The sequence below is a fragment of the Gymnoscopelus microlampas genome, assembly GCF_963454915.1.
Source record: "Gymnoscopelus microlampas genome assembly, chromosome: 17".
Taxonomy (NCBI): Eukaryota; Metazoa; Chordata; class Actinopteri; order Myctophiformes; family Myctophidae; genus Gymnoscopelus; species Gymnoscopelus microlampas.
In genome coordinates, this window is record NC_139954.1 from 21,290,669 (window position 1) to 21,310,479 (window position 19,811).

Sequence of the window (19,811 nt, forward strand, 5' to 3'; positions counted from 1 at the left end):
TCCCTGGCACTTTCAGATGGGGGGGTCTGTGGACAAATACATATTAATATGGGGGTGCTTGCCATGAAAATGTTTGAGAACCAACGGTTTAAACAAAATTGCAACCACACTTTAGAAACAAGCCCAACCGCAACCCGCAACTACCACTATTTACAAGCGACTTTACCAAAAAAGAAGCCCAAAGTCGCTTATAATAAGCGGACATGGCAACGACCACTGGTCTTTACTGTGCCGTCGAAGAGGCAGCGATGAGATGCGCATCAATATGACCAGAAACCTGACCCAGTATTTATAGTTCTGTTATTGCGATGGAATATGTCAAGACTCAAACTGTGAGTGTTTTTCTTTGAACGTATTAATTCATGTCATCTCTTAATCTTGTGTTTACTAGATGTTATTCCGCAGCAGGTTTCCATTGCGATGTCATTTTCTTTAGCAATATTTAAAATACCAATTTATAGCTCTTCGTTTTAAGTAGCTTAGCCAGCCTCTACGTTAAGATGTTCATGATTCGTGAATTTGTAATAGGACTGCTGTCCTAGCAATAGCCAGCATGAGCAGATCATGACGCAATATTTGTTATTGTCTGAGTGTCATCGCATAAATAAGCTTGTAGGCCTACTGAAAGTGATGCAGAATGATTTGATCTGACTGTAGCCCTTGCTTGTGACCAGAAATAGATTGCCTCATGCAGTCTCCGCATGCCCAACCTTTATGCAATTGTATATTGTCATCATGTCCATTGTCCATGTTCTGGTAAACAGGCTGGACCACCCAGGCCTACCACCATCTATATTTATTTCATATAGTACAGGGGTCTTCAACGTTTTTCAGGCCAAGGACCCCCTAGCTGAGAGAGAGAAATGAAGCAGGGACCCCTTCTATAGTGTATAGAATTGGGTTTCAGATTAAACTTTTTTCTTTTTTACTTGGTGGTCTGCTCTTTTTTCCCTCTACACCTATACCTCTGTGCCAAAAATAGACGATCTACAAGCTCACAACGCCTCGCAGCACGAGGCATTGTTTGTGAGCTTGTAGATCTGCTATTTTTGGCTAAAGTTCTCCTCAGAAAAGGGATGCTATTGTTCAAGTGGTTAATGTTAAAAAAACAAAATCATATCACACAAAGACTTGGCCGTCCCCGCTGTAGTAATTCTGAGAACCCCATAGGGGTCCCGGACCCCCTGTTGAAGACCCCTGATATAGTATACTATGGTTTGGCCGTGCTGCTTATCAAGCAATGGACCATTCCACTGCCTAAGCTTACCAGCTGCTCCTGCTCTGTTGAAGTGTACAGAGGATTAGACTTATCTGTTGAAGGACCGTGTTTTTTTTTACTCCATGCTGTGGCAGGATGAGGAACTAAATTAAGCACAGTCTTCCTTACTTGATTCATCGGCCCCTCTTTTTTGTGTGGAAGTGTGTGTTTGAATTAATATACGTCTTAAGATTTACATGTGAAGAACCACTGGCCTCAGCATATAACACAAATAATAACATAAGCACATGCAGCTTCTCTCCAGGTATATAGTGAAATATCTGGTTATGAACTGTGTGTGGAGAGAGTGAGAGAGAGAGAGAGAGAGAGAGAGAGAGAGAGAGAGAGAGAGAGAGAGAACTTTTTAAATGTATCTTTGCATTTTATAGTACAATATTACAGATTCCCCCTTGTCTCCCCCTGCACCCCAGCATTCCCCTCCCAGAGTGACCCCTTAGCATCATTATCATCAAATGTTATGCTTTCTGTTGCTGAGTCTGACAGTCTCCCAGTTGTCAGGGTAACAGGAGATTTTACTCTTGTCGTGACCGATTGTTTGTGATGTGTGTGTGTGTGTGTGTGTGTGTGTGTGTGTGTGTGTGTGTGTGTGTGTGTGTGTGTGTGTGTGTGTGTGTGTGTGTGTGTGTGTGTGTGTGTGTGTGTGTGTGTGTGTGTGTGTGTGTGTGTCTCCTCAGGTCCGATCAATTATAGTCACCGACTGATCATTCCTGGGAAACCAATCAACCCGTTAATCAATCACTGACTTGGTATCCATGGTTTCATCAAACTATGAGTCTCCCGCTCTAGCAGTCTGATAGATCAGACTCGAGGGACAGGGGAGGCAGTAAACTCAGCTCTGCACCGTTACAGGATCAATAGACGGGGAAATGGAGCAGAGCAGAGGGGTTGTAGGGGGATAGCGAACAGGAAGACAGCTGCAAGAGGAAAGAAATGTAGATACATAATGACGTCAGTGGATGACAAAGCAGAAGAGCGGAAGAGAAAGACTGGCGATGAACAATAACACTGAGAAATCTGGGAGAGGACAAATGTGATAGAGAGAGAGAGAAGTGAGTTATGGGGCGCATACATTATGATTTATACAGTGCGGGAAAAGGAGAGAGCAGGCAATAAGGAGAGCAGAGATACACTGCAGTGTAGCCGTTGATGACAATGTATGCAGGGGGCCTGGTTTACAACACAAGCCTTCCAAACTGGGTTACTTTCCTCTCCTCTCCAGGCCATGCCGCCCCATGGGGCTGGCTACCATTGTTTCTTGCACAGATGCCTGAAGGGCCACCTCAGAGCTCTATCAATTCCCTGCCTCAGCACCTCTATCTACTATTGCCCCATCATGCACAGCGCTCTCACTGGGTGTCTTGACTCAGCGCCTTCCCTGCCAGCAGGGATATGTGATGGATGTTCAATAGATGTAATGACAATGTTGAGTGGCTCCCTGTAACTTCACATTAGAGCCACTGCAGGATTCCTAGAGAGTTTCCCATGCTGCCCTAGGCAGCAGAGATTACAGCATGTTATTATCGGTTCCCCACTGACAATAACACACCACACGCGGCCTAATGAGGCAGAGCATCACACAGTATTGTCCTGTCTTGTTTGGTCCAATTTGAAGCTGCCAAGATAGAGATTAAACTGGCAACAAGTGCTATGTGTGAAACCTCTTCCTGGAGGTGTGCACATATCTGTCATGTGTACCTGTGAAGCATTCACAAATACTACATGTCTATGGAATTGTGTCCACGGCTGTGTTTATATGGATGTTACAATATTATCATATGTCCAAACATGGTGTGTGACGTCAAAACAGCCTCACGTGTAAAAATAGACCTCCATTGCTGAAGTCCTTCCTTACACATGAATGCTCAGCCATATACGCACAGTTGGCTCTTTATCAATGTGCCTCGCACAATGTCAAATAGCCACACATACAGCACACATGAAGACACACAATATGGCCAGTACACAAACATGTGCAAACACTTTAACACAGAGGTGCCTCTTCTCCCCTGTCAGATGTAAAATTCTATTTTTATGGTGAATAGTATATCAGTGCAGTGTATTTGAGTTCCTGTGTGTGTGTGTGTGTGTGTGTGTGTGTGTGTGTGTGTGTGTGTGTGTGTGTGTGTGTGTGTGTGTGTGTGTGTGTGTGTGTGTGTGTGTGTGTGTGTGTGTGTGTGTGTGTGTGTGTGTGTGTGTGTGTGTGTGTGTGTGTGTGTGTGTGTGTGTGTGTTCCTGTGCATGTGACACACTTGGCCTGCAATGCACAAATTGTGTCAAGCTAAGCATTGGCGACATGCCACCACACAGGATATGCAAAGGTTGGCTCGGAAAGGCAGTCTCAGGTCAGGTTAGTCTTCATGAGAACACGCGCTGCTCCCTTTTAATCTTTCATATTTTCCTCTTCTTTTTTGACACCATGCCATTCATTCTGAGTTTGTATTAATGCTCACAGCCACAGGTATAGGCCTACTGTGCATTTAGTTCAAGCTATCTGGTAGTGATTGTGTGCTTGGCTGCAATGCCTGGATGCTGACACCGTCACTTGCGATGGTGCTAGCTTGTCAGGTTCAGAGGCTGCCAAAGTATCACTATCACTATTCTGTTATGGAGACGATAACCATTTGTTGTTTATAGGCATTTTTACTTCCTCTTTGACAGTACTGTGCTGCTTTCTTTCAGTTTTCTGAAATCAGCACACAGTATGTGAAATTATCACCAGGAAACCACTGATCGTCTGTTGTAGTTCAATGATACAGAGAGTCCGCAGAGTGAAGAAGACTAAGAGGTATGTAACGAGAGAGAGAGAGACAGACAGACAGACAGACAGATAGACAGACAGACAGACAGACAGATAGACAGACAAAATAAATCTTTGCTGTTTATATATTTATAAAAAGTAAAGAGAAGGATCCTGGGAGATCCTGTAGGGGATTCAACAAATCTGAGCAAGGGGAGGAAGAAGGTGAGACATTAGCTGTTTCCCTTGTGTGTTTGGGGTAGAGAGAAGGCTTACAACGTGGGCTTCTTGGTGCAGAAATAGCTACTTTCTTGCTGCAATATTGTGATACGCAGAGGCCATGCACTATGGCATTTGTGTTACCTGCTTTATTTAGGTTGCATACCCAACATGGATAATGGATATGAGAGCTGTGTGCGTGCGTGCGTGCGTGTGTGTGTGTGCACGTGCGTGTGTGTGTGCACACCATATATACTTATATTGTTGTTTGTGTAATATTTAGCAGTTGTGTACACGCATTGGCTGTCTCTAGGCAGACTGCTATTTTCAAAGTACATTCAGATTTTCACGGTTATGCACAGTAATTTTCAGTAGACAATAAGATGTGAGATCTGACTTCTCTGCTCCATATGTGTCTTCACACCCCCATCTGTCTGAGAAAAGTCACACTTGACAAATACAGACCCTGTTCCCACTGCCTGTTAGCACTTTGTCGGAGGGAACAGAATAAGTGGCATAAAGAAATCCCCTATTCACAGTCAAAATTACATCCCACCACCATGACAAATATATGTTTGGGTAGATATTAATCCATCATCTCTATAAGCATGTGGATAGCCCAGGTTTAATCAAATGCAAAACGTGGTATAGTGTAACAATTTGGCTTTCACATGCACTGGTTTCACTTTTGTACTCTATCCATTGAAATGCCACCAACGTAGCAATATCAGCAAGACGGAAATGTCCACACTGCATCTGTTTCTGCACAGGCAATAACTATTCCTTTTGTTGTTGTCCTATCTGTGTCCACAGATTCACCTGTGACTACTGATACTGTAACAACATACAACAAAGCTAAACACGTAAAGACAAGGAACCCACACAAAGAACAGTGTGGGCTGTGTGTCCCAATTCCACCTGAACCATTTACCTTGAACCTGTCTGTCCTGAACCCCATCCTAAGCCCTGACTTCTAACCACCATGTCAGGGAAGGAACGCAGCCCCCGCCATCGGCCCTGGTCGGTCTACCGGGCCAACACCTTTGATCTCTCAGCTGAGATGATGGGGCTGACTCTCTCAGGTAACTAAGTAACCTGCTACCATGGTAACCTATTTGCTTTTTTTATGTTAAAGGGGCAGAGCTGCAAAATTAACCACTTTGTTTCTCTATTTCTCTTTCTCCGTCTTCTCTCTTCTGTTTCTGTCAGGCAATAGCCAGGACCCCGATGAACCTGTGCTGGAGTTTAGTTTGGGTAAGTCATGAGACTAGAGTCCTCAAAAAATCGATTTACTTATTCAACTTGACAGAATCACAGCTTGTCTACATGTTTATCAAGCACTAAGCTACATAGATAAATGCTTTTACATTAGCATTTTACAGTATACAGTAGGTCCCAAGAGCTACATTAGGATTAGGGACTAGCCTGTTTGAAAATGTCATCATTTGTAATCTCCTCCTGTTTATGATCTTCCCCAGCCTGCAGTGAGCTGGTCACCCCAGCACTGGACCATAAACCTACAAGCTTTGTAGCAGTCAGCTGTACCACTCCGCCTCAGGCCTTCTGGACCAAGCACGCTCAAACAGAGATCATTGAGGTACAAAAAGCATCATCGTGCTATACTTCATTATCGTCTCCCATCATTCAAATAATAGAAAATCCCATTTTTGCTGTACTTTGAACATGTTCCCCTCTCTCTCTGTCTCTATCTACTTATCTAGGGTACCAGTAACCCTATCTTCCTGAGCAGCATAGCTTTCTTCCAGGACTCTCTGATCACTCAGCAGACTCAGATTAAGCTGTCTGTATATGATGTGAAGGACCGTTCTCAGGGCACGGTGAGCACTTCTCACAACTACCATAGACTTTGTGTCGATTAAATATAACAGTAAAGAAGTGCCAATGTACGTGTCTTTCTTATCTCCCACCATAATTGGGAGACACAATAATAGACCATTATGAAACACTTGAGCACATGGCCGGTAGGCTGAAACAGAAAGTCGTGCAAAGAAAGCCCCAGGAAATGACTCATGACTCGTGACTCATGTCACATGCCTGCGTACTCTCACCCACGATACATGGATATACTGTACAGCATTTTATATGTAGAGTTTAATTGAATTAATCCTATTAACAAAACTTCAGCAAACGCCACACAAACACACCCATTTGCAATAAAGCAGTCAGTAGAGAAAATGTGTTTGAAGCATGCCTCATTTGATGAGTTAAATACATGACACGTATTCCTAACATGACTGTGTGCAGAACTCACTTGTGGCGGAATAAATGAATATTCAAAAGATATTAGCACATGTTCTTTCTGTCTGTAACCTTTACTGCCATTGCTTGTTATTTTCATGTGTTGTGTCGTGTCGTGTGTGTGTGTGTGTGTGTGTGTGTGTGTGTGTGTGTGTGTGTGTGTGTGTGTGTGTGTGTGTGTGTGTGTGTGTGTGTGTTTGTGTGTGTCAGATGTACATGTTAGGTTCAGCTATGTTTCCTGTGAAGGAAGTTCTACAAGACAAACACCACAGACTACACCTGGCTCTGAGGTAACAAACACTATGCACATTTACATACCAAACAGAAATGGTGCTAAATAGCACTAAAATTGGTTCTTTGGCTCGTAATCATAAGGGACCTATTTTGGTACTACAGTACAGTATATACAGTAGCACCTATCTTAAAGGTGTTAGAGTTTATAACACCATAGTGGTGCCTAAACCACTAACCTTTTTATTTTCAGTTCAAGACCACAGACCCCCATTTGATACAATTTGCTATATCTTGGACCCCAATCTACTCTGTAAAATCCTCTGCGTTAATTTAACTCTCAAGACCTGTTAGGGTCCATTTGGGCCCCTGGTGGTCCCCGGACTTGACGTTGAGAGCCAGTGCTCTAAAGCATTGGTTTTCAACCAGTGGTCCGGGGACCACCAGTGGTCCTTGGGTGGGTTCCAGGTGGTCCTCAGCTAAATGATGGAGAGTTGGTAACCAAATGGACCCTTATAGATCTTTAACTTTTGAGAGCCTAAAATGAAACCAAATGGACATTTGGTTTAATTTTACGCTCTCAAGAGTTAAATTATTGTTAAACATCTGCATTACTTAATTAAAGAATTGTTATTTTGATCAAAGTTTGCCTGTTATTTCTCCTATGGTATCAACATCAATACAGCATGGAATTGTGGACAAAATCGTATACAACAATAACAAAATATTCTAAGTCTAGGGTCTGCTAAATCTCATCAAATGGTGGTCTGTGGCTCAAATGCAGAATAAATAATGGGCCCTGATATGAAAAGGGTTGAAAACCACTGCTCTAAAGAACCATACAGGGGCTGAACAGGTTCTTTGTAGGGCAGCAGCACTACATACAGTAGTACCTCAACCACCCCAAAGAACCGCTGAAGAACGGTTGAAGTTTTGTTTGTGTGTGATTGTGGTCATTTATCCTCTACCAGTGATAAGACAGAGCACTGTGTTTGGCTAAATAATTGCTGAGGAGGCATTTTGAAGCCGGCGATTCTGGGACGTTGACTGACAGTACTCGATGTCGCTGTGTGTCAGGTCAGCGGAGAACGAGCGTGTCGGCAATGTCACCATCATTGCTTGGCAGATAGAGGAGAGGCGGGACCAGAGGACTCCTGTCGCTAGGTTACAGAGGGGAGACACTGTTAATGGACGGGTGAGTGAACAGGAAAAAGTTCTCCATCTCCATTCTGAGGAATTGTGGTAGACATACTGGATATAGTGTATTGCATATATCTACTCTCCATTATTTCAATTTTACATAGTGACAACAGTACAGAACCAATTTTTTAAGTGTGTTTGTGTGTTGGGATTTGGCTTGATTTGGCTTGTTTTGTGCTCAAGGATAGTCAGGACATGAGTGTATTGTTATCACTTGCCTAATCCTGACAGATCTATAGGGATTAGGGAAGTTACTTTCACCCAACTAGCTCTTCCTGTTCACCGCTTTGCATAAAAAAGTAGGACAGATAACCATAGGCAAATGTGACAGGGGGTGATAGAGTGTGATGCAAGTAGGGCACAGCATTTTCCAGTTTCTTTTTACAGATTATGAAAGTGCAGATAAGCTTTCAAATGATGTGTCATCCATTAAAATCAGATAATCGTTGAAGACGATATGCTTATTTGAATATTGTTAAAGCTCAAATAAATAAGCTCATACCTGTTATATCTCATACCTCTCACAGCAGTAGAGCAGTTTAAGGACAAGTACTTTGTGATACCAAAACTGCTGTTTGTCGAAATGGAACAGAAAGTGGATTATTCAACATTTCTTGATTTACGCATTTGCCTTCTTGCGACACATTCAATCACATCCTGTCACAAATATGAATGTGTGGGTGCACGTGTGTGTGTTTGCGTGGTGGTGTAATCAGATGGTGCTACCAGTTGACGAGAGCCTGACTGAATCAATCAGGTCGAAGTCTGCCTCTCTATGTAAAGACCCACTGCTGAAGGCAGGTGAGTGTATGAATAAAAGATTAGCCTCTGTTCTCTTTTCTGTCAAAAATAAATAAACATTACCTAGCATTACCAGCAGCCAGTTCAAGTTCAACTTTATTGTCACAAGTTTACACCATGTGTAAAGGAGTGGGTGAAATTAATTAATGCAATTCTTTTGTTGGTTTACGGTTCAGTGTTTGGAGGCATTATGTCACGGATGTATCGCTTCCCCACTACGGACGGCAACCACCTGCGGATCCTAGAGCAGATGGCGGAGAGCGTTCTCTCCCTGCACATCCCTCGGCAATTTGTTAAACTGCTGCTGGAAGAAGATGCCGTCAGGTAGCATGCATCTTTATTCAAGTGTGTGTGCATATTATGCAAGCCGGAGTCAGAGTCATGGCCTGGTTAAGATGAACCCATTAAGCCGATGAACCCCGTTGAACCCTATTCTACAAATGCCTTCTAAATCAGTAGTTCTCACACTTTCAAAATGTTTCGATATCTGCTTAATAGCCAATGCAAAAAACTAAAATGACACAGATTCTTTCCTGGTTTCAATGGGTTAAGAGAGTCCTTTATGGTCCATTTTAACCACATGAGCCCTATATACTTTGTCATATATATTTTATAAAATAGACGATTCAAAAGCTCACACCACATCGCACCATGATGCATTGTGAGCTTGTGGCTCTTTTCGTTGTTTTTGGAAAATGTAGAAGAAAAAGAGAAATGCAGCCTATAATGACATGCCCAAAATAGGGACGCCAGGTTGAAAGTGGTTAAATGGAAACCAGTGCCAGAACAACATACATCGTGCAGTATCACATAAATGGACACCAGGCACGTGATCTGTGATTAACTGCGACCTGCTTTACGTTTGCACTTGAAAATAGACTAACAGACCGAGTGGCTAGAAATAGTCTCTCCATAATGCAGCCTTACTGTATGTTCTTCCACACTGAAACACCATTTCAAGATAGCAATAAAACGTAAGGTATTTAAACAACAACATACTACCACCTTTGTTGAACAGAGGCCCGGACCATAAGGCTTTAGTGCCAAACTCACAGCTCTTCAACCTGCTTGCCCTCTATAGCTTGAATTTATGTATTCAAAGATATATTGTGTTCTGTGTCTGTCTGTGTGTGTGTGTGTGTGTGTGTGTGTGTGTGTGTGTGCGTGTGCGTGTGCGTGTGCGTGTGCGTGTGCGTGTGCGTGTGCGTGTGCGTGTGCGTGTGTGTGTGTGTTTGTGTGAAACAGGGTGTGTGAGTTCGAAGAGCTGGGTGAGCTTTCCCCATGTTGGGAGAACCTGAGGAGGGAGATCATCACTCAGTACCAGACTATCATCCTCACCTACCAGGAGACCATCAGTGACCTGCATGAATACAAGGGTCAGAAGAACCATATATGAACACCAGTATCATAACATCCACAAACATCATTTGAACATCACCTTGTCTGTCTCTGCACTGTATGAAAAATGATCTCTCTTTCTTAATTTCCCTTCCAGGCCCCTCATTTAAATCTAGTACCTTGAAAGCAGAGAAAAAGTTGGAATTTATCCCCACTAACTTACACGTCCAGAGAATGAGAGTACAGGGGGAGTCTGGCTATGGTAGGTGATCTACGCTCATCTCTGCCTGTGCTCATGGACACAGAAAATCTTGAGTTAGCGTTACCCTATGAAATATTCTCTCTCTCAGATTGGACGTATGACGTAGTGACCATTGGTGCCCCCGCAGCACACCATCAAGGCTTTAAAACCTGCGGCCTCCGGAAATTGATCCACAAGCTGGAAGAGGCCAAGAAGCAGTAAGTACTGTATAACAGTGGTTCTTAACCTTTTCAGGCCGCGACCCCCAAAAATAATCTATTTGAACTGGGGACCCCCCACCCTGACAAGCACTTGGAATTGTAGGAGTTGAGGCATTGCATTTAGTTTGACTCGGTTCCACAGATAAATATTGTGAAAATAGCAGATCTACAAGCTCACAGCGCCTCATGTTGTGAGGTGGTGTGAGCTTGTAGATCTGCTATTTTCACAATTCTTGCCTCTTTCTTATATTATTTGACAATTTGGCCAATGTTTGACCAGTTTTTATAGAATAGTTTGTTGATTTCTTTTGATACAGTAATGGTCTTTTTTCATTTCATTAAAGTTTTTAGGTAGTAAAAACTTCTTAAAAGTCCTTAAATTGTCACTTCACTGTCATCTGGGGACCCCCCCCCCCCCCCACCCAAAAAAAAGAAAAAATCATGTTCTCAACTACAGGTTGAGAACCACTGCTGTATAACACCACGTGCCTCTGTGTTTAATGGAGGACATACGGCTTCATAATTAGATAACAAACATGTTCTTCATCTGTTTTTCTCACCCTTACTTGATCAGAGCTTATGAGGAGGAAAGGTGAGATTATACGCAATGCTCTGCGACGCATGAGGTTGTGTACGTGTTTTGTGTCATTGCCATGTACCATGTGATTGTTTTACTTAGTCTACATGTATGTACACTAGAAAATGTGTTTGAAAACATACCCTTTGCACCTATCATCCATATTAATCCATATCACATGTGACCTTCGAAAGTGGAGACTTTTGAAAACACTGTTGACTTTAATTTTGAAAACTGTGGCACTGCACTTTATACGGGCAGTAGCGGAGACCTTTTCATGAGGCACACATCCACTTTCGCTTCCTGATTAGGTCTTGACTGCCAGTGATTAATTCAACGTGGATCACAAATTACAGGCATTAATGACCTTGTTAGCAGCTGTTGTGCAGTTACGTTCTGCATTTTATAATGCTGCTGTCTACATGCGCAGGAGACAAGCTATTATACATTATACAAACATTACGGCGCCTGTAGATGTACTTACTCTCAAGAACGACATTGTTGTTGCAGATAGTGCTTTAATTTGACCAGTACTCACCGGTACAGAGTACCAGTCCTGCTGACTTTCGCCCACCTAAACACCTTTATCTTAAGTGATACGCATGCGTGTTCTCCACAGTTCTGGCTCCGGCTCTAAGGCACCGGCGTACCTGCCTCAGGACATTGTGAGAGCGAAGGAGCTGATTGGTCAAATTAACACTCTGAAGACCCAGGTGTGTTACTACGCTGAGCGTCTGTCACGTGCAGCCAAGGAGCGCTCAGCCAACGCTCTTGAGAGAACCCTGGCCATCCTCAAAGAGAAGGTACTATAACACAGGGCTCAAAGGAATTGGGCCCTCAGTATGCCTTGCTATTATTTTTACTATTGTGGTGCATGTCCTTTATATCTGAAGCTTTTTTCTCCTCTGCCTCTTCTACTTAAGAAGAAATGTCTTTAGATACCAGTAGTGGGGAGGGGGGTTGTGGTGACGGATGATGTGCTCATTTTGTATTACAATTACTGTATGTCTATTCTATTATTTGGAAAAATCGAAGAAATATAATGTTCCAAAAAAAGAATGAAAATGAAAAAGTCATTTATTTAATGTATTTGTTTATTTGTATCAGGGACCATGTATAGGATACATTATTCTCGAGCGAGAGAAAATATGCTTCATACCAGATTTTGCTACTAGCTAATTTCCATCTATAGTCCCTGGGCAAAACATCATGTCCATTACAAATGGAGCAATAACATAATAGTAGACGAGAGGCTGTGGCATATCATGATGAAATCATAGTGTGTGTGTGTGATATGAAATCATAGTGTGTGTGTGTGATACGTATTCAGACGCTTAGTGTTGAGCATTAAACGCCATAACTGATATAATTATGATGATATATCACAACCTCAAATGTATTAATGCTACCGTTTGCAAGCTCCAATGTCCCTTTAATTCAATTCTATACATTCTCTCTCTTGTTCAAACTAATTCCTATAACTTTATTGCTATTGTCAATGTTGCTATTGTTATTGTCCATTTACCATCCATACATTCCCAAATGATGAAATCAACCACCACAAACCCTCTTCTCTCACCTGTCTCTGTCTGGCCCCCTTCCTTGCACTTTAGACTCGGCAGCTGGTGACGGTGTGTGACTCCAAGCTCCTGTCCTCAGCCATCCTGGCCCTGTCTGCAGCTCGGCCAGAGTTCATTGGTCTGCAAAGTACCCCGTCGCCCTCCTCGACCTCCCTATCGCCCTCCTCTCGCTCGCCCTCCTCTCGCTCGCCCTCCCGCTCTCCGTCCCGCCATCCAACCTCGCCGTCTCGCCCTGCCATCTCTCCGTCTCGTCATGGAGCACACCCAGAGGGAGGCGAGGGGAGAAGAAGCAAGCGCACCTCCTTACATACTGACTGGAACGAAGAAGAATGGGTAAGCGCTGTCGGCTGTTCATATCAGTCTCTTAAAAGTCTATGTAATGTTAGATATGCTTTTTAATTTAATGTGTGCGTTATGTGTGTGTAGGAGAAGGTTTGGATGAACGTTGATAAGAGTCTGGAGTGTGTGATTCAGAAGGTGGACCGATTGCTCCAAAAGGACACACTCCAGAGTGACAGCAGCTCTGATGATGTCTTTTCACTTGCTAATGACGAGCCAAGTAGTGCTACCAAGAAAGGTACACACACACGCACGCACTCACTCACTCACTCACACACACACAAACACGCACACGCACGCGCACGCACACACGCACGCACGTGCGCACGCACGCACGCACGCATGCGCACGCACACGTGCACGCATACACTACACACAATAAAGTACAATCGTTTCATAATTGGTTTGTAAATATCTATGTTAATCTCATGAGGTATCCATAGAAACCGGGAAGCTTTCTGGATACATCCTGAACATAAAGAGAAGGGTTTCCTATCAGCATCAACACCACCACCATCATCATCATCGTCGTCATCATCATCATCATCATCATCTTTATCATCATCATCATTATCATCTTTGTTTCATCAGAGTCCTGCATGCCTACCTCACCCTGTAGGAGAGAATTGTAGGTTCATTCTCATACTCACTTGAATTTGTTCTCTAAACAGGGCATTAGGGAGACGCTCCTAAGAACATAATTTAGTTGGAAGGGTTCATGGGTGGGAAGCCCTTATCGCTGCTCTAGCAACTCCTACTGGTTGATCGGGGCGCCTGTTCAGCAGGGAGGGGAACTGGGGGGCGTGAACCTCCACACACGTTACGCTCTACCTGGATCTCTTCTCTGTCAGGTGAAAAGGAGCGGCTGGCAACTCCAGTGCCTCCATGAATTCAGGCAAATGGTTGTCTATTCCTTCCCCAAGACAACAGTGGGGGTTGGCAGCAACAATTCTGCAGTACATGTGAGGGAATTGGCAAATGACTCAATTGGGACAAAAAAAAATATTTTTCTTTCTTCTAAGTCATCTAAACTGCAGTAGGGTAGCGTGTGAGTGGTTCATTGGTAGTTTAAAAGAAGAGATGGAGCTCTGCTGTTACAATCTAAATATATATATATACGTATATTCATTACTTTCTTTCAACTCTAGGTAGCCAAGAGGTAGAAAAGACTTCACCAGGTAAGAGATATATATAAGCTACTTATGTTTCTACATAAAAATCTTTCTTGTGCTAAAAAGAGCTTAGTTTTTAACCCTGAGATCATATTTCCAGGTGAATGGAGCGAGGCGCTGTACCCTCTGCTCGCCACACTGACAGACTGTGCGTCTCTGATGAGTGACAAAGCCAAGAAGGCCATGGTGTTTCTGCTGATGCAGGATAGCGCTCCCACCATCGCCATGAGGATCACTCTGCAGTACCGCCGTGACGTGGTTTTCTGTCAGACGGTCAGTCAGCCTTTCGTGTTGGATACACAAATGCTTCCCAAGTGCAGTAGCTATGCCATCATTCATACATAGCATAGCGTACAACCATACAGGTGCAGGCATTTTAGTGTTTGGGTAGTAATGAGACTTGATGATTTCAGCTGGCGGCTCTGATCTGTGGCTTTGTCATCAAACTGAGGAACTCTCTCAGTGACAACGGCTTCCTCAGGCAGCTCTACACTATCGGCCTGCTGGTGCAGTACGAAGGCCTGCTCAGCACCTATGGTAAAAAAAATAATTGTATGGTGTATGATTTTCACTTCAAGGATGTGAATGTGTGCGTTTATGTTGGCTACGTGTGTGGCAGTAGTGGCGGCTCAACTGTTTGTCAACCTATCTCTCTAAAGGGGAGGAACTGGCCATGTTGGAGGATATGTGTGTGGGAGTGATGGACCTGAGGAATGTCACCTTTAAAGTGACGCAAGCCACTTCAGTCTTTGGCCCAGACATGCTGCCAGTCATCACAGGCAACAGGGACGGCTTCAACGTAAGGGTTCCAATGCCGGGTGCGCTGTTTGATACGTTGCCACGGGAGATCCAGAATGGGATGCTGCTGCGCGTGCAGCCTATAATGTTTAATGTGGGCATCAATGAACAGCAGACCTTGGCTGAGAAGTGAGTGACCAAAATTACATTCTGTATACACAGGATAGAGTGGGAGCATTGAGAAGTCATGTGAAATGTTATGTGCCAAAGAAACCTGACTTCTGCAAATGTTCAGGAATATGACGTTATGTACAGGTTCAAATGTGGACCATACGGCTCATGTTGTCTCAACCATTACTGTATCCCAAATATTAAACCGTTAAACTAACTTAGCCTAACCATAACCACTATACTAGGGAATGGTTCCTAAACTTAAATATTAAACAATGCCTAACCTTAACAGCTATTAACAGCCTAAACTTAATCACTATGAAATAATACCTAAACTAGCCACTATTAATCAATGCTTAACCTTAACCACTATTACATAATGCCTAACCTTAACCACTATTACACAATGCTTAACCTTAACCACTATTAAACAATGCCTAACCTTAACCACTATTAAACAATGCCGAACCTTAACCACTATTACACAATGCCTAACCTTAACCACTATTAAACAATGCTTAACCTTAACCACTATTAAACAATGCCTAACCTTAACCACTATTAAACAATGCCGAACCTTAACTACTATTACACAATGCCTAACCTTTAACGCTATCAACCACTTGAGCCCTATATACTTTGTTGATCGGGGTCCCTCATAGGGCTGTCTTTGCCCCCATCCTTTTTTCCCTCTACTGAAAATGTCTCTGCCAAGAATTGGCGTCACATTGTGAGGTTCTAGTAGATCTGCTATTTTCGCCAATTGTTTGCCTCTTTTTGAGTGGTGCCAACCACTCCTATATCTGACTTTGTCCGTGTGTCCGTCCGTATGTATGTATGTATGTATGTCCAATAAACAAACATTGATGACAACATCAATACGGGGCTCATCAAAGGCACCACTCTCTTCACACAGGGTGTGATTTTTACTAAATGTTCGCCTGTACAAGCTAACTTGTTCCAGGACTCTCTTACTGACACCACAAATAGACTGAATTTTACTCTTACGCTTAGGTACATTACAGTCTCTCGGAAATAGTCACTAGACTAGAAAACAAAAATGTCATACAGTGCATTGAATTGTAAATTCAAATCTGATAGGAATATAATGGAAAAGCGGAGTGTTAGAGGTAGGGCTGGGTTATATGACTTCAAATCAGTATCACGGTTATTTGATTTGATTACAATTACAGTTAATCAATGAGTATTTAAAAAGAAGGAAATAGTGAACACATCATAATGCGACACGTTGTGAGCTTGTATAGATCGGCTATTTTCACTATTTTGTTATATCGCTATTTTTGCTCGCCGCCATTGTACAACTAAGTATAATACAGGACTTAGGTGGTTAATCAGACTTAGTCGATTATAAAACTTCTATCAGAGTCTTCCTCCTGTCTATTAGTTGATATATAAGACATTTAAAATATATACTGTATATTTTTTAAATACCTGCTTTTAAATCTCGGTTTCGATATATTTTCCAGTTTATTGCCCAACCCTAGTTAGAGGGCTGAGGATAGAAGCAAGTGGTGAGAAGCCTTGAATGAGGATTGGAGTGATCTAGTAGTGTAAGCTTTTGGTGAATTAATCTCATTCAAGGAGAAATTGCTATGGCAACTGAAGCCCCATCACTTCATGATTTATATGAATAGATTTTCAGTAATAACAGTCAAATTCATCCATCGTGCTTCACCGTATCATGTGCATTTCTCCAAGCTTGCTTATTAGATTATGGGAAATTAAATGCAGCCAGTGCCTTCTTATGCAGTAGGATGATGATGACATTTCATAAAACTAACTGTACTTAAGTTATGTGCAGAAAGACTTTTTCAATACAATAAGCTGTAATGTCCGTGAATTGTTTTCCACTATAATGTTTCTATGTGTCCCCAGGTTTGGAGACACATCACTGCAAGAAGTGATCAATATGGAAAGCATGGCTCGGCTATCCTCATACTACGACCAGTTTAAAGAGGTCCTACCAGAGGATAGTGAGTAAATCTCTTAACATACTTTCACATGGCCATGATCACCAAGTAATACATTTGTATTATTTGGTGTTATGGCCATGTCCATGGCCATATCTCCCCCTGCTTATAACTCTCATTTGATCTTCCATTTGCTTCGTCTTCACAGGCCTCCCTCGCTGCCGGAGCACGACCAGTCTGCCTGAGCTGCTTAAGCTACTGAGCCAGAATGTCAATGCCAAGAAGAGCAAGAATGTGGAGATTCTATGGCAGGCAGCAGAGGTAGACACTCTTGTTTGTGCATCTCCTATGCTTTTCATTGGCAATTTTATCAATTCTTCATTATCTTCTGCTCTTCTTTTCCCCACATCCTAGGCATGCCGTCGTCTGAACGGGGTGCGTTTCACCAGCTGCAAGAGTGCAAAGGACCGCACCGCCATGTCTCTGACTCTGGAGCAATGCCAAATCCTTCAGGCTGAACATGCACTGGCCCCACAGGTCTTCTTGCAGGCCCTGGACTGCATGCGCAGGTCAGCTATATATCATGTCAAACTCACTCAAAGTTAGACAGGACAGTGTTGTTACCGTGACAAAGCCAATGGGAATGTTGTTATGATGAAGCTATGTCAAAGCACTGTAAGTAATTCATCCGTGTTATTTGCACCCTCTTACCCTACAGTGAAGGCTGCAGGAGGGAGAACACCATGAAGAATGTTGGATGCCGTAAATACGCCTTTAATTCTCTGCAACTGAAAGCCTTTCCTAAGCACTACCGCCCTCCAGAGGGGACATACGGGAAAGTAGAGACCTAACTGGGACTCTTCTGTCTGTCACACGAAGAAGCCGACAGAGCAAAGGACAAGAAAGATAATGAGGATGACACCACATGAACAAATAACACAAACTGGAACAGCCCTTTGTTTAATGATGTGCTTACTGTATAGCCACTGTTTATAAGGTTAATGTCGAAGTGCCAGTGCTTCTGTAGAACATTTTATAGGAGTCTCCCTCTCACTAGCAACACAGCGTTTTCTTAGTATGTTATGATGATAACCACTACACAGGGAAAATCGATACAAAATAACACTGTACTTCATTGTGTCAGTAGCTAGTAGCAACTGCAAGCGTACAACCACTCCACAACGTTTTCCCCACTTATCTCACACACAACGACACACCTAGGATATGATGTCACATGTCTGGTCCTCTTATAAGGATAATGACATGACAAACCATAACATGTCTATAGTCACTGTCCAGTGGTTTTATAAATGTATTGATTAGAGCAGCTGCCTTTATTTGAAATCTACTGTAAATCTACTGTAGGCTATGCAGCAGGTGTTCGGCTGCGGCAAATGAAATGCCTTTGCTCGATACAGCAGTTCTGTGGACCTAAACTCTGTCATCAAGGGACAAATATCTTACTCAGAGCATGTATTTGGGCTTGTTTTACAAGTTTCAGTTCATCATATATTTTCCCCACTGTCTCTTATTTTATTTTAATTTGGTTCTACATTTCTACATTCAAGATCACTATTAGCCCATCTCTCTCTCTCTCTCTCTTTCCAATAAGCACAGACACAAAAGAAAAAGAAACTTAAAAACTATCACAAATCAGACAATACTTTATGACATTTGAATGAGAATATATCCTTTCTTCTAATGTGATTTCAGGGGTCATTCTGATGCCATCCTGTAAGTATGGATGTTTCATATTGCACAGCATTGCAGCTTAGTCGTGGGAACAATGGTTCATGAAGATGGGTTTTCCTTCAGGGAGTTCATATGTGATGCATCACATTATCCTGTAATTTAACACATCCACTAATATTCAAGACTTGTTATATGCAACATTATAGTAATTTCACAGCCATTTTTCACAGCCTATCTTCATATAATTGGTCCTCACTAATGCCCATTATAATATGGTACCATTTTCGTCTACTCGGTCTGAGTCTCAGAGGAGGGCTTTGGACTGTTCAGAAAGCCTGCAGTTTCTGTTAGCTTGGATTCTCCATCAATGATTTATTTCACTGGTAGTTTCTGAACTGTGAGCTGAGAGCCGCTCCTCTGAGACACAGACTGAGTAGACAAAAATCGTACCAAATTATAATGAGAATTAGTGAGGACCAATTAGCCTATATGATGAACATATGTTGAAAATGGGTGCAACTGACTCAATGTGGAAATGTTTTATCAAGATTGGACAGTGAGTAAATTAATGCAACTTGCATGTTGATACAACTGATACTGTTACACTTGAAAGTACATGAGCACTGCAGAGACGTTTGTAAATTAAATTAAAGTGAAATGTATTGTATTGTTGTACCATGCAGGACACCTCACTGGTCAGTTTACCAAACAACAGGCCAGTGTATCTTTATTGTACAATACATAAAGAGACAGTGGATTTTATTTTGAAATTTATTTTGCTTATAATTATTTATGCTGATGTACGGAATATGTTGCCAAATGCTGTCATATGGTAGTGTTAATATGTTATGTATATGTACTGTATGAACTTTTCTAAACAGATTACATTTGCAGTTTAAAAGGGCGGCGAGGGACCCCGGGGAGTGCACCCACAAGGCCACATGCAACAGAAAAATAAAAGAAATAAAGGCTTTTCAACTCAAAATGAATTATTAATTTGCTGAGGCGATATTAACAGCACAAGGACAATTATACACTTTACAAAGGCATCACGTGACGTTGAGCCCCTTCCCCATTCGCTCATA

The 19,811-nt window shown here is 42.5% G+C and overlaps 1 protein-coding gene across 2 annotated transcripts; it reads left to right on the top strand.

Moving 5' to 3' along the window:
* The first annotated feature begins 246 nt into the window (after window positions 1-246).
* On the top strand, window positions 247-19,661 carry inpp4aa (inositol polyphosphate-4-phosphatase type I Aa). 2 transcript variants are annotated; one of them, XM_084084556.1, is made up of 24 exons: window positions 247-332; window positions 5,049-5,317; window positions 5,445-5,489; window positions 5,714-5,832; window positions 5,957-6,073; window positions 6,705-6,784; window positions 7,803-7,920; window positions 8,642-8,726; window positions 8,903-9,050; window positions 9,972-10,102; window positions 10,222-10,326; window positions 10,415-10,523; window positions 11,723-11,906; window positions 12,717-13,016; window positions 13,110-13,260; window positions 13,456-13,650; window positions 14,171-14,200; window positions 14,295-14,467; window positions 14,608-14,731; window positions 14,854-15,121; window positions 17,000-17,097; window positions 17,243-17,355; window positions 17,449-17,603; window positions 17,753-19,661. In XM_084084556.1, the coding sequence occupies exons 2-24, from the start codon at window positions 5,218-5,220 to the stop codon at window positions 17,883-17,885; spliced, it is 3,081 nt and encodes a 1,026-aa protein (XP_083940682.1). In that variant the 5' UTR covers window positions 247-332; window positions 5,049-5,217; the 3' UTR covers window positions 17,886-19,661. The 2 variants fall into 2 exon arrangements, with proteins under 2 accessions (XP_083940682.1, XP_083940681.1); XM_084084555.1 differs by lacking the exon at window positions 247-332 and adding an exon at window positions 3,939-4,064.
* Window positions 19,662-19,811: the final 150 nt, after the last annotated feature.

Bases quoted from the DNA above. Each gene is read 5' to 3' on its own strand.
- inpp4aa (XM_084084556.1), top strand. From the start codon at position 5,218: ATGTCAGGGAAGGAACGCAGCCCCCGCCATCGGCCCTGGTCGGTCTAC. The intron at 5,318-5,444 runs GTAACTAAGTAA...TGTTTCTGTCAG, and splicing joins GATGGGGCTGACTCTCTCAG to GCAATAGCCAGGACCCCGAT. The intron at 15,122-16,999 runs GTGAGTGACCAA...ATGTGTCCCCAG, and splicing joins CAGCAGACCTTGGCTGAGAA to GTTTGGAGACACATCACTGC.